Below are 15690 nucleotides of genomic sequence, written 5' to 3' on the forward strand. Positions count from 1 at the left end.
ATATCAATATCAATTTTAAGGGCATAAGTGACACAGAACCCAGATAGCAAATTAATCATAGCTGTTAATTTTTAGTGATACTTTTATCAAAAGTTCTTCAAAAAAGGTTGCTCTGTTTCTACCATTTTTTCAATCAAACATCAATCTTTACGTGTTAACTGTGCCCAAGGCATTGTGCTTGGCACTGGGGATAGGAAGTAAGAAAGAGATGACACAGGGACGCTCCCATCAAAGATATGACTATATGGAAGGGGAATTTAGCCATGGACACAACTAAAAACAATGTAGAAAATGCCTTACCTGTAGTAAGGACTCAGCAGTTGCTGAACTGAATTAATATCAGAAGAGATAAATAATGTACTAGAGTAGCTCAGTGGAAGGAAAAGAGAGAGGTTAAATTTCCAGAGAAGTTGTTTCTCTGAGGTACATGAGAAGTTTCCCTGGTAGTCACATCTGGCAAGAATGTGATTAGTGAAGGGCCACAATCAATGTCTTGTCTCAAGGCTGGGGTTCTCTCCAGCCTTAGACACATGAACAATTGGCTCTTTCAAGTAAATTTTTCAACAATCTATGCAGGGAAAAGAGTTTTTATATGATCCAGGTATGTAATCATTTTAATGAGAATTTAAAAATAAAAATACCAGTGAGTTGAGATCTTAGGCTTTAGCATAAGAAGCAACCATAAGATTAAACTAATGTGGAGGGGCTTGATAGGATGTGGGGTTAGTTCATAGATTCCTTTCTTCAAAATGAAGAGAGATAGTTCAGTATGTGAAACATTTAAACAGAACTTTTCTGGAGAGACAGAGAGAGGGAATGAGAGAGAGAAAAAGCGAGAGTGAGAGCAAGCATGATCTAAGCTAATCCTGTTATTTTATAAATGAAAGAGTTATATCTCAGAGAGACCAGCTAAGTGACTGAGGCCACACAGCCAGGGCTGAATGATCTGATACCATAATATTTCTTCTCATTATTTTTCTCAATACTTCACTGAAATAATAAGATTACAATTGCTTCCATAGATTTGAGCTGGCATTTCACTGATTATGCTAAAATAATGAACATTTTCCCCTTGAAATTATTGCTATATCACCTCCTGACATAATTTTGTTCTTCACTGCAAAACCTAACTTCTCATTCAGATTCCTATCAGGATTAACTTAATTCATTCTAAAAATACTGGTAGAAATAACATTTAATCCTAAATTAGCATCTCCAGAAATGCTGAATCTCTCATTCTTATTATAGTATTAACTCTGGCTTAATTGGGTTCTTGTAGCCATATGTGAGCTTTCGCTCTCAAAAGTGGAAAGACTAAGTCAGGCTATCTGCTAGGACAGTGCCAGGAAACTTGAGGGGAAATGGATTAAAAAAGGAGAAAAATTTTAGGGTAGAATCTATAAATTTGGCATCTCATTGAACATGGGTATAAGAAACAAGAATCAAACTGTGATACAATTAATGAAAAATGGAAATGAAAATGGAGTTTGAGGCCATGGCAATGTGTGCAAGGGAAACATTGATCATATATTTAGAAACAAAAGAGTAGAGTTCAGGAAGGAGGTCAGAATGGCAGTATCAGCAACAGAGGTTAGGTTTTACTGCAGTTTGGTATTCACCACATGGAAGGCTGAGAGATTTATCAGAAAATAAGTTTAAAAGGGAACACTGTGAAAGAAGGAAAATCTAACCAGGGGAGTATGAGGGGGCTGCAGCTTGGGACATGGAGAGCAGAGCTGAGAGATAGTGTTTGCTGTTGACCTTGGCATCTAAGAAAACCTGTCTGAATTAAGGACGGGGAAGGTAAAGCAGAGCCTAATCCTTCCTGCCCAGGGATGGCAGAACTAAAGAACAGAGATTCCCATGGGACCGATGCACGACGGGGAGAGAATAGGAAAGCTGGGTTCCTGAGAGATCCCGGGAGGAGAATAACTGGGAAGAGTTGTCATGAAGGGGGATCAAGGTACTGTGCTCATAAAGTAGCAGGAAATCCAGGAAAGTAAAATCTTTTCCAGTGGCCCCAGTGAACCCTAGTTTTCTGCAGCAGAGTAAAAAGCAGGGAAAAGGAATAGCTAGATGAAGTCTGGCCTTGTATCTGGGTCTGTTTCCAAAAAACAGGCTTCAAGATGTTCCGAATCGCAGTCCGGGTTCTAATTCAAGGCTAGAAAGATCCCATGTATAAATGAGCTTTTAATATCACTTTAAATATCAGCTGTTAGTTTTCATGCTTTGTAAGTGAAAAATGAGAGTTATGTAGTTGGAAACTCAAATACAGGGCTGATTTTCCAGAAGGAAATAAGCAGATTGATAACTTAGATCACCGAGTTAAATAAACACTAGGACTCTACGTGCAATGTTAGCACCCAGACATGTTTTGGATCTAAAACCCAAGCTTTGGTGAGCCTCAAGAGGACTGTTCAAAATGCCACAACTAAGGACTGCCTGGGAATGGGTTCAAAATACCAGGAGGACTCTGAACGATCAGAAAGCACATTATTTTAGAAAGTTTATTAAAGATTAAATGAGTTAATATATGTCAGGTGCTTAGGCCTGGCAAACTATAAATCAATCGAATGTTAGCTACTGCTATTAATATTACGTCACTATTATTTTCTTGAATTTTCATGGAGTCACAAATAGAAGGACAAAATGTCAGAGGAACTTTTCTTTTTTCTTGTTAACCCTAATTTTATTTATTTATTTATTTATTTATTTATTTATTTATTATTTTTTTTTTTTAGTGTTTATTTATCTTTGAGACAGAGACAGAGCATGAACAGGGGAGGGTCAGAGAGAGAGGGAGACACAGAATCCGAAACAGGCTCCAGGCTCTGAACTGTCAGCACAGAGCCCGATGGGGGGCTCGAACTCACGGACCGCGAGATCATGACCTGAGCTGAAGTCGGACGCTTAGCCGACTGAGCCACCCAGGCGCCCCACCCTAATTTTTTTAAAGATGAAAATGTGAGGAGGATTGGAGACAGTACATGAAATATCCAAGCTCAGAGTGCTAGTGACTAGGTGGGAATTTATGTCACAGATGTCAACTCTGCATCTTGGCATAATTCATCCCATTGGATGTTGTGAAGTTGGTAATGACTGTTTTAGGTTCATTACATGAGTTCAATATTTAATATTAATTGAACCATTTCTTGATATGGAACATTATGTTAGACCTGATGCTGGGGGATACAATGATGGAAAGGGTTGGAAGAGGGGTTTGAATATTTATGGTTGTCTTATGTATCTGACTAGAAAAAGAGCTGAGGAAATAAAGGACAGTACTATGCAATATTAATTGCAAGGTATAAATCCAATGATGTTTTGAAAGTGATGCATAGAACCTACATTTGTGCATTTCATAATTTGGATATACATAATGGAAATGCAAAAGATGGTTGGAAGACTATATGTTAAATTAATGAAATTTTTATTTATTAGAGAAATTTTAATGTTTATTTATTTATTTTGAGAGAGAGAGCGAGAGAGAGAGAGAGCGAGAGAGAGAGAGAGAGAGCGTGTGTGCATAAGTGCGGGAGGGGCAGAGAGAAGGAGAGAAAGAAGCGCAAGCAGGCTCTGTGCTGCCAGTGTGGAGCCCGATGTGGGGCTCTAACCTACAAGCTGAGGGCACACCACTGGCCCGTCTCGCCCGCCACGCCGGGGAGGTGGGGCATGAGCTCACGTGTTAGGACCCGAAAGATGGTGAACTATGCTTGGGCAGGGCGAAGCCAGAGGAAACTCTGGCTGGATCATGACCTGAGTTGAAATTCAGAGTTGGATGCTTAACTGAGCCACCCAAGTGCCCCAGCTAAATTAACAAAATTTTAAAATACATTGCCACATTTGGCCACATACATGTTTATATAAACACAGTGTCTATTGTGGATTATAATAAAATGTGTGCACTTTAGAGGAAATAGCAATTTTATGAAAAAATGAGAAATAAATGAAATGGCTTATTAAGTTAAAATAAAGTTAATAAAAAAAAATTTAGGAATGAAAAGATATTCTGAAAATTTTATGCTTCCAGAATATATGGCTAATGGATTTCTGGCTTTAGCTGATTTGAAAGTATAAAGGAACATTTTACTGTATAATCGTTATATTGTTTCCAGAAGATAGACTACCTTTTAAAAATTCCATTTGATATCTGTGCCATAAAATGATTTTTAATTGCCCCTTTGCATGATTTAGATATGGAAAGATGGAGGGTTAATGAAAAACAATATTTACAATAACAACAAAAAGTAGAGTTTTGTAATTATGGTAATCAATTTACTATAAAACATACTTGGTTTCTGGATTTCATCCTTTTTTTCCTTCCAAGATCTATCTTTGATTTCCTTCTGGTAAATGCTTTGTTAAATGGATAAATTATGGATGTTTACACTATAGAACTTCTACAGAGGATTCTGTAATTCAAGATTCAGGAATTTTGTTGTACCCTTATTATTCAAAGCTTTAAATTTAAAAACTAATTGCTAAGGAGTCTTGGCCGAAAGGTAGGCGGTATTATCCAATAAGACGGAGAGCATGACTCTTTTAGGATACAAAAGAGAAATGGAATTAGAGACTCAGATGTGTGATTTTTGTTGATTGAAACTCACCTTCAAGGACAAATATTTAAAGGGTCAGCATAGATGCAGTTTTAATTAAATTTTTTTTTTAATGTTTATTTTTGAGAGAGAGACAGAGAGACAGAGAGAGACAGAAAAGTGTGAGCAGCGGAGGGGCAGAGAGAGAGGGAGACACAGAATCTGAAGCAGGCTCCAGGCTCTGAGATGTCAGCACAGAGCCCAACATGGGATTTGAACTTGGAAACCATGAGATCATGACCTGAGCCAAAGTCGAATGCTTAACAGACTGAGCCACCCAGTCACCCCATATGCATGTATTTCATATATTAGATATACATTAGTACATTAATATCTTTGAATGCCTAGGCTCTTGGAATGAGGGAAAACTTAAAAAAAAAATACAGCAACCATATTAGAGTTATAAGGGCAAGCCTTCATGGTGTTTAATCCTGACAGCCAGACATTATGAGAAACAGTAGAAATCTTAAATAATTATAATTATGTTTCACATTAGCTACCTGGAATTAATTCTCATTTCAAAATTTTAATCTGATAGAGTGCTCTCATTAAATATTGGCATATATTTGGAATTGAATATACTGCATAATCAATACTACACTGACTTTATGCCAAGTCATTTGGAAACTTTTCCTTTCTATCAAAAATCTGAACTATAGATCCTAAATTCTGGGAGAGTTCCTATGAAAAGTTTACACAGAGCTTTTTAAATGTGAGAAGTGTGAAGTCTTAATGGCTTTTACTTTAGTATTAAAAACTCTTTATAGAATAAAACATAGATAAGAATTTCTCTTCTATCTGAAGTGCACACATGTATTGCTGCTTGAATATTTCATGAATTCAGGCTCAAAAAAGACATGTTAAGATAGAATAGACTCAACTAAACTAAATACTTTGTCAATTTTTGGTTTACAAATTTGGGCATGGAGGGCACCTGGGTGGCTCAGTTGGTTAAGTGTCTACTATTGATTTTGGCTCAGGTCATGGTCTCATGGTTTTTGAATTCAAGCCCTGCATTGGGTTCTGTGCTGACAGTGTGGAGCCTACTTGGGATTCTGCCCCCTCCCCCTCAAAATAAATAAATAAACTTAAGAAAATTTTTTAACAAAAAAAAAGTTTAAAAAATTTGGGCATGGAACTGATAATAGTCATCTTGAAGACATTTACTTATTTATCTGATTTTAGAATGCTGTTTTCTTCTTATCAAACATCTTAAATGAGCATCTCTAACAAATGGGTTCCCTACCTTGGTTTGCAGAGCAGTTCCCTGATAAGATAGATGTTATTTATTTTAAAAGAAATAGAAACTGCGAAGTGAACCGAACTGCAAAATCAACCTCTCATTTTCAGGGGCTCATTGTAGCCATGTTGGTTTCCATTTGGTAAAACATTTTCTCTTAAAAGAAGACAGACTGGGAGCTGATTTTATTAAATGTTTAAAGTCCCCTTCTATCTATCCTCTCTTCCTTCTTCGTTTTCTGCTCAGGTAATTTTGGGCATGTCTGCTTCCTGGGCTAAGTTGTATGAAGCTAGGGACTTAGTTACATTCTTTATTACATTGTTCACATTGCTTGGCACAATACTTTGTACCCAGTGGGCGTTTAATACATATTTTCCAAATATATAAATAGCAAATGTGATGAATATGATGCTATCAGTAAAATTTGTTGCAGTAAAGCCAGTATTGTATAATGGAAGAAGGTCAAATAAGTTATTTAACCTCTGTCAACAGTAGATACCTTGCAGGGTTGTCTTGTGATATAAAAGATACAATAGAGGTACTTAATTGTTATTTTTATTTCAGCCAAATTATGGAAGTTAAAGGCAGACTAATGAGCTTAACTTGTTTTTGTTGGTTTACCTGTTTTCCTTATCTCTTATTTTTTTGATGTGCAATAAGTATTTACTCAATCTTTTATTAGCTGACTGTACTGAACTTCATAAATGGAATGAGATATGGAGTGAAACTCTGGCATATAAAATCATAAACAATTTTGAAAATAATTTTTTGTTGTCTTCTAATCAAATTGTATCAAAAAATCTTATTCTTTGAATGTATCACATCATTATAAGCAATAGTTTCTCTAAACACTAAGAATGACATGACATGATTACTGACCCCCTCCCCCACCTTTCCCTACAGCCTCTCTTATGTTTTTGATTTTCAACCACCAAATAAAATCATAAAGAAAAGCATTAACTCATTTGACCTTGCTGGGAAATGCTTTAGTGAAATTTCCAAATACCTTAAATTTATTTTTTTTGAGTCTCATACTTCCTTTTAACCATAATGAAAATTTCTCACTCTACTTTTTGTAGCCTTTTTGGGAGAAATTTTTAAAAATTCAGAGACATGAATATACTCTAACCCATTCTGAATGACTCATGATGATAATTATGAACATGAACTCTCTGTGGGATAAAGCTGTGGGTCCAGTTAGATGCTTCTATAAGTAACATTTCCTAAAGTGTGTTCTGTGGAGGTAGTTAATTGATGTTGTTATTAAGAGGGATGTATGGTTAAATATGTTGGGAAATATAAGTTTGAAAGATTTTTCAGGGTCTGAAATGCTTAATACATTGTGAAATACTGAAGCAAGGGATAGAATCTGAGGTGACTCAGATAATTTAAGGGATGCCATTGGGAAACACCTTATAGTCTATACTTAATGACTCTGCTGTACTTTTTGAATTTTGTTTCTGTCTTTTAAAAGAAGTTTCTCTCCTTTCCTGCACAGTGAAACTGTCAGCTATGACTTCCTGCTTCTGACGATGTGCCTGGATCCACAGGGTTTCTCCTTGGTGGTCTGGAAAGGTAGGTAAAAGATTCCAAGTATCCAAGTATGAAATCAGGTTTTATGAGTAAAAGGCATGATATTTAGTGCATGGGCTTTGTGACATTAATTATGGCTTCTCAGAAGCACTTTGTTTTGAGGTTGTTGAAGAAATATGCTAAGCTAAGTAAGATAACACTGTTAGCAGCTAACCACACCTACTGGTCCTTCAAAGATGTATAAAACTTCCATTCAGACAAGGAAGGTTTGATCCGGTGGTCAGATACAGATACAACAGTATATATCTGTATATGACAGATTCAGGCATCTGCGGACATTTCATTTAGACTTTTGGGAAGTCTAAACTTTTTTTCTCGCATTCTGAGCCTTAAAAGCTGTATCTCACCACCTCCTCCCCATTCTAAGCCCCCTTCGTGTTTCAGTTCTCCAACTCAGTACAAAACCTTAAAATTCTAGGATTTTCTTTCTTTAAGCCTGCAGTTTCTCTCTCCAGTACTCTCTCTTTGAACTCCACACTCATTCTGAATTGAGTCTCTCACCTCTGCTCCTTAACAGTGTTGCCAGGTTAGCCCACAGCTATTCCTCCTGCTACTTATACTCCTTTCTCCTCCCTGTTAAGCTTGGGGTAACTCCTGCTCACTCTCTTTCTCTCTCTCTATTTTTTTTTTTTTTGATAGAGAGAAAGAGACAGAGAGAGAGAGAGAGAGAGAGAGAGAGAACCACGCAAGCTCCATGCTGCTAGCACAGAGCCTGATGCGGAGCTCCATCTCATGAACTGTGAGATCAGATGCTTAACTGACTGAGCCATCCAAGGCACCCAACTCCTGCTCAATCAAGAGTAAATTCTCTTGATAAGACACTCCAAGTCAAACAACCTACTGACAGCTAGCTGAAACTTGATAGACTTGTTTGTTGAGAGTGGGGTCTTGAATTGTCTATATGAATTGTACAACCAGAGTTTCTTATGACTAGAAAACAAGGGGGAAATATCTTATTTTTTTGAATTATCATATCTTTTGATTATTTTATTTTGGTATCTTAGAGATATAGCCATAGACCAGGAATATATTTCGGGAAACTCTTAAAATTATGGTAAGGTAGAAGAGAGTATGAAATGATCTGCAATTATGTATCATATTAGTATACCTTATATGAGAAAAATCTGTTTTGATGACTGGTAAAATTTGGATGTCATTAATAAGTATTTATAAATCATTTAATTTCTTTTCTCCTGCCAAAGTTAGGCACTTGTGTGTGGACTAGGGGTGGACAGACAAATGAAGAGAATATTTTGACTACGGTCATATAGTAGAATATTATACTTATAAATATAATATGTAATATAATATGTAATATACTTCCTTAAATGAGCATTATGCTATAACTGTGAACCATGTTAACTATCAAGTACAATATATTATTTTCTCTAGTCTATTCATTTTTCAACAGAATAACTATAATTAATAGATTTTCTATAGTTAAAATTTTTTTAATGTTTTTATTTTTGATAGAGAGAGAGAGAGAGAGAGAGAGAGACAGAGCACAAACAGGGGAGGAGCAGAGAGAGAGGGAGACACAGAATCCGAGGCAGGCTCCAGGCTCTGAGCTGTCAGCACAGAGCCCAACGTTGGTCTCTAACCCACAAACCGCGAGGTCATGACCTGAGCCAAAGTTGGATGCTTAACCAACTAAGCCACCCAGAGACCCCTACATTTTCTACATTTTAACATATTTTACATTTAAAATGTATAATAAGTTAGATTGAAATTTTTTTTTAACTGGAAAGAACGTTACAAAGAAAAAGAAACTATGATGTTAAACCAACAAAATCACTACTTCAAAAATGGTCAAATATTGGCAAATTCACATGGTTCAATCTAATAATTTTTTTGTGATGAATGTGCTTTTATTGTTCTCTCTCACTCCTGTAGGATTTGACTTTATGTAGGAAGATGAGGCCGGGAGGGTTCAAGTCTCCCAGCATGGCGCTAGCTTCTCATCCAACAGGGTCATAAAGCAACATGACTCACTAAACACAGTAGGTCATTTGAATATGCTCATTAATTATAGTGTATTTATTCTGGGAAAATGAACAGTGAAATGTCGGAAACATCATGCAAAAATATTTTAATTAAGATCATCCTCTAATGCACACCTCTTCATGTAATTCCTATGACATGTTCCTGATCCCATAGCAGAGTAAGAAGAGAATAGTGGGTAAAATAAGTTCTAGACAAAGAAAGGGACAGCTCTTATATAATAAATTTGGGGTTTGGTGGAGATTTAGGAAAGGTATATCTTTTTTGCTACTTAATATCTCTTTTGTTATTTGCTATTGGGTTAGATCAAACCCAATAACTCCCATCACTCAGGGAGCTCATTTGTTGATTTTTGTTTATTTCTTTGTTCCTTTTACCTTGATTTTCTAGGCTGTTACATTGGTAACAAGGCTTGTAAATAAATTTGCTCCAGTAAGGAGCAAAGATCCTCCTATTTCTTTCTGAAAGTATAACCCACGTCTGCTTTTTAACTAGTATGAGTAAAACTGTGAATATAGTAATTCATTTGATTAAGGTCTATGTGCATTTTTCTTTTGCTGAAAATGAATTTTGATTTTATTGTACTTGATACAAATGAGTTCCAAAGCAAAAAATAAAATGTTACATCTTTCATCGTCATTTGTGGAGAGAAGAGCTAACCCGGGTGCAGCTCTTCTGCAGATTTTTGGCTTTTAACAGATTGGGTTTATGATTCCTTCCTACTTCTTGCATTAGGAAATGATTCCTTAGTGCACTTTGCTGTTGCTGTATACCTCTTAAGGACTAGAAATACTAAACTCCCATGTTCCTACATATAAGCCTTCTAGAATTGCACAGCTAGAAAAGAGTATTCTAACCCTGAGACTAGACACTAACTGATTTCTCATTTCCCTTATTCAGTATATCTGTATTCATCTATACTGATTATCCATCTATCTACCATAATCATCTATCACCTACCTATAGATACATGGATGTGTAACATTTTAGCATGTAACATAAACATATATTATGCATTATATCTGGATTCTCCTGAATCCAGAGAGAAAAATCTTTCTTTTGCTACCTCTGTTATGAATGAAGACAACTCTTCGCCTTATCTCAAGTTATGGAAGACTTCTCTAAGCAGCCTGGCATTCCAAAGATCAGAGATCTGAGATTAACTGCCTACATTTTTTTCAGGCTCAGATAGTCAAAATAATTGTTTGAAATTCAGTAGAGAAAAAAACAAACAAACAAACAAAACAAAACTAGCCCTTTCCTTTGCTAAACAGTAGCACTTACCAAGTGTTAGGAAATTACATTGTTAATTTATTCTTGACTGTTTTTCATCGAAATTTATAAAATCATTGAAGAGTTGAATATTTAAGCTGAGAGGACCTTAGATATAACATAAACCACAGTTCATTCTACACATAATTGTTAGTCCCATAGATATGATATAAAATGCTTAAGATCAAAGGGCTAGTTAGGAAATCCAAAAATATAGAACTTACAGAACAAAATGGCAAAAATAAATTTAGATTATTTTATGTGTCTATTTTGTTTCAATATTTTAACTCTAGAGATCAACTGCTGGCTTGGTCTTCTGCCTGCATGGACTGGACTCAAACCTGTTGGATGCTGTTTCTTTCTTTTTTTTTTTTTTTTAATGTTTTTATTTATTTTTGAGACAGAGAGAGGCAGAGCATGAGCAGGGGAGGGGCAGAGAGAGAGGGAGACACAGAATCCGAAGCAGGCTCCAGGCTCCGAGCTGTCAGCACAGAGCCCGACGCGGGGCTCGAACTCACGGACTGTGAGATCATGACCTGAGCCGAAGCTGGACGCTCAACCGACTGAGCCACCCAGGCGCCCCTGTTGGATGCTGTTTCTACTGTGACAATGCTACAGGTCGGAGCAACCCATAGTCTTTTCAGAGAACTATGATTTTTGAAAACTTGAGTTTTCATGATCCTGCTAGTTAGTTTAAAATATTTCTGAGCAGGGACCTGGTTGGCTCACTCATTTAAGTACCCAACTTCGGCTCAGGTCATGATATCAAGGTTTGTGAGTTCCAGCTCTTCATCAGTCTCTGTGCTTTCAGCGCGGAGCCTGCTTTGGATCCCATCTCCCTCTCTCTCTGCTCCTCCCTCACTCAAGCTCTCTCTCAAAAATAAGTAAACATTAAAAAAAATATTTCTGGGGTACTTGGGTGGCGCAATTGGTTAAGCATCTGACTTTTGATCTCTGCTCAGGTCAAGATCTCACAGTTGGTGAGTTCGAGTCCCACGTCGGGTTCTGCACTGATCATGTGGAGCCTGCTTGGGATTCTGTCTTTCCTTCTCTCTGCCCCTCCCCTGCTTGTGCTTTCTCTCTCTCTCTCAAAATAAATAAACTTAAAAAATAAAAAATATTTCTGGGAATAAAATATTAAAATATATGTATATATAGTTATATAGGGTTTATACTTTCCTATAACTTTTTGAAAGTGTTTGGTAAATAGAAGATCTCCTCAGAGCTGAGTTGTATTGGGCCCTTGCATTGTTGTAAATGTTTGCAGAGCCAATCTAGAAGGATCCTTTCTGACATGTCTTTTCTTCCCAGTGTCCTGATAGATTATGTTGAACCATTTCATAATTGCTCCAAATGCTTAAATATCTGTGATGAAAGATACTTCCGCCTAGTGATATAGCGAGAAATTTCTGGGGTCATAAGTCAAAATACTGAAGCTTAAATAAACTGATGATACTTAAGTCCCTTTCTTTGCAATGTAGGAAATAATTAAGCAGAAGTGAATTCAGAAAGAGGAACAAAGAAAGCAAAATGGTTATACCAAGCATTTACTTAGCTGTTTACTGGAGTGACCCTTTTCTGTTCCACAGAGCTTTAAGTTAGAGAAAAAGTCGTTTCTCTTAGACAGTACATTTTAATAAGTCATCTTATATATAGGTACTTGTTCAAGTATCTGAGAAGGGGGAGGAGGGAGATATAACCATGTGTTTCACAGTTTTCAAACAGTAATAAGCTTACTGTTGAGAATTAAATATGGACGAGTCCCTTCTTCCTCATCCAAAGTCACATAGATACCCTATTTTGGTCCCTCATGACTCATATTTGATAGCTATGCATAGATTCTTATATGTCTCAATTCTTCTTCCATTACCAAATAACAGTATTCATATAAACAAAAATATGCAGACCATCTACTATATGCCAAATCGTGGAATGTAAAGAATTATATGAGATTGAATTTGTTTCTGACTTGCCTCTCAAACCGCCCCCCCCCAAATAAAGGCAAATAAAAAATGTGAGAAGGACTAATTGCCAATCATTTAATTCAAGTCATTCAACTTAATAACATGGATACATATTTGTTTTATGTTGTCGTTTGAAAACAATGCTTTTTATCTCTCTTACCTGAAGGATCTTATCACCAGGCTGCAGCAGATTGGATGCTGGTCCATCAGGCTGAACCCTAGTAACAAAGATACCCTATAAGTCAGAAGTAACAGAGGTTAGGATTATTATCAAGAACTAGCCCTAGTTAAAAAAAAAAATTTCATTCACATAGAAACAATGAAAACAGACTAGGAACAGTTTACATATGTAAGCTTCAAAGATTATTACAGCATTTTAAGCAAGGTACCACTGTTCAAGTCAAGTTTGAGAGAAGCAACATCTTATTTGGATAACAAAGGTTTATCTTGTTTTTAAAATACACTTATAATTTATAAATTAATCTCATAGCATAGTCTTAATCGCTTTCTTAAATAATTTGAAATATGGTACTAAACCATTCTCCATATAATTCTGAAATTGTCCTAAGGTATTCTTGATTGAAAATGTATTCTATTCGATAGGTTGTAAATTCAGTGTACACTTTAAAAACCTTATCAGAATTACATGTAAATATTGGTTTATTTTAATCAGTATTACTTTGTACGTTACTGGAAATTTTAATATAAAATGTGTATGAACAAATTAAGCATTAAAAAATTCCAAGCATAAAGTTTCTACCCACATAGTTACAAAACCCCTAAATTGATTAATTTAGTTTATAAAAAATCAAAATAATTTTCTTGGTCATGTATATAAAGCAAGCATTACTGAATGTCTACCATATGCTAGGTTTCGATTGCTAGTGTTATAGTGATACACAGAATATAATTTTTGGCTTCAATGAGCTCACAATATAGTAAAAGTCAAGAAAACAAGAATTATAAAAAAATTAAAAATATAAATAATTTATATAAAAATATGTATTAAAGTATAAAAATTATATCTTAATACAGTTATTATTTTTTTGTTCCTAAGAAGTATTAATAGAAGATAATATTTTAATGTCATTGCCTGTTATTCAGTAAATCATCTTATTTGTTGATTTGTAAACTTGATGACTCTCCCTTAAGCCCATTAGCTTTATATGTGTGTGTGATGGTTTAACAAAAAGACCTGAATTGAAATACGTCTTTGTGTGTTTTTATTTAGCATTTCAGATCTTTATGAATTATTCATTTAAAGCATTTGAATGGTTTTTATCTTTCTGATTTTAAGCAGTTTTCCTTCCCATTTAAAGATGGAACTACAGGGGCACCTGGGTGGCTCAGTTGGTTGGGCAGCTGACTTTGGCTCAGGTCATGATCTCACAGTTTGTGAGTTCAAGCCCCGCGTCGGGCTCTGTGCTGGCAGCTTGGAGCCTGGAGCCTACCTCGGATTCTGTGTCTCCCTCTCTCTCTCTACCCCTCCCCTGCTCACACTCTGTGTCTCTCTGTCTCTCAATAATAAACAAATGTTAAAGAAAAAAAATTAAAGATGGAACTACAGTCATCAAGATCTTTAGAAAACTGCATAACTTTTAACCAGTAATTCAACTTCTAGAACTTATCTTAAGGAAGTAATTGGTCAAGTGGCAACATTCATTTACTAATACATTAATCATAGAATTATCTGTAATAATAAAAATACCAACCATACATAAAAGTCTAATAACAGGGAATTGATTAAATTACAGTAAACTCATACAGTAGTATGATATGTGGTCATTAAAAATGAAGTCCTAAATGGCAGGTATAGAAGTTCACTAGTGCTTAGTGAAACAAGCGGGCAATAAAACATTATACTGTGTGATGCTATTCTTATGCTATGATACTGTCTTTGCTGAAACATGTTTATATACATATTTATGTGGGAAATATCTGGAAGGATATATTCCTAAACATTAACAGTGGTTGTTACTGGGTAATGACACTTCATATATATATATAATGTATATTTTTTTCCTTTTTTGCTTCTGTGTGTTTTCTAATTTTTCTATAATGATTATGTCCTACATGTAACATTAAGAAAATAATAACAAACTTAAAAAAATAGGTTAATAATGTCACTGTTCAGAGTGACAGAGTGCTCAGCTTCAGTTGTACAGATGGTCAATTCAAAAGGAATAAGAAAACTGGTTGAAAAGGACAGTAAAATAAGGCATGATGGTTAATCCACCCGACCAGTGAATGGCACTGGTCATGAAAATAAATATAATTTTTACCGCCCTGTACACATTGGGCATATAGCACTCATGCCATGAGTCCAGGACACTGTATGTGCAGTTGGTCCCTCTGGTAGTCCCCCTCTTTGCCATCAGGGTCTCTGTGCAACAGGCAGATTGTCACTGTTGCCCAAAATAAGCCACTACATCTCTGGGTGCCAGAGGTGAAGTTTTGAATATTACTTTATCCCAGCAAAGTCTGGGCTCCTAGTTAATTTTGATTGCCTTTCTTCAGCTTATTCTATGGGAGCCATTTTTAATAATGTTTGCATGAATCCAGACCATAAGAGCTAAATTATGGGTATTGTATCTGCAATGTTGGGAGGAATAGTAATGCTCCACAACCTGACTGCTGAAAGAATACAATTGTAATGTACGTGACAGGTTTAATTTCATCCATCACAAAGCTCTGTGGGATTCAATCGCTGTTCTGAAGACTTGCTTTGAAGCTTACTCTTATGGTGGCCTGAGTCTTCCAAAGCATTTATTGCTGCTTTCTAAAGCTTTAATATTTCTTTTTTTAAATCATTTTATTTTTTCCCTTTTTCAAAAATTAAAAAGAATTGTCTACATTTATTTATTTTTGAGAGACAGAGAGAGATAGAGCATAAGTTGGGGAGGGACAGAGAGAGAGGGAGACCCAGAATCTGAAGCAGGCTCCAGGCTCTGAGCTGTCAGCACAGAGCCCGAGGCGGGGCTCGAACTCACAAACTGTGAGATCATGACCTGAGCCAAAGTCAGAT

At 36.0% G+C, this 15690-nt stretch overlaps 1 protein-coding gene across 2 annotated transcripts in view; it reads right to left on the bottom strand.

Moving 5' to 3' along the window:
* LRRC7 (leucine rich repeat containing 7) overlaps window positions 1–15690 on the bottom strand; it is a 454713-nt gene that overhangs the window by 3341 nt on the left and 435682 nt on the right. For both annotated transcript variants that reach the window (XM_049617014.1, XM_049617013.1), the window contains one exon: window positions 12826–12900. In XM_049617014.1, coding sequence (XP_049472971.1) covers window positions 12826–12900 — 75 coding nt within the window. The remainder of the gene's footprint in view (window positions 1–12825; window positions 12901–15690) is intronic.

Source organism: Panthera uncia, assembly GCF_023721935.1.
Source record: "Panthera uncia isolate 11264 chromosome C1 unlocalized genomic scaffold, Puncia_PCG_1.0 HiC_scaffold_4, whole genome shotgun sequence".
Taxonomy (NCBI): Eukaryota; Metazoa; Chordata; class Mammalia; order Carnivora; family Felidae; genus Panthera; species Panthera uncia.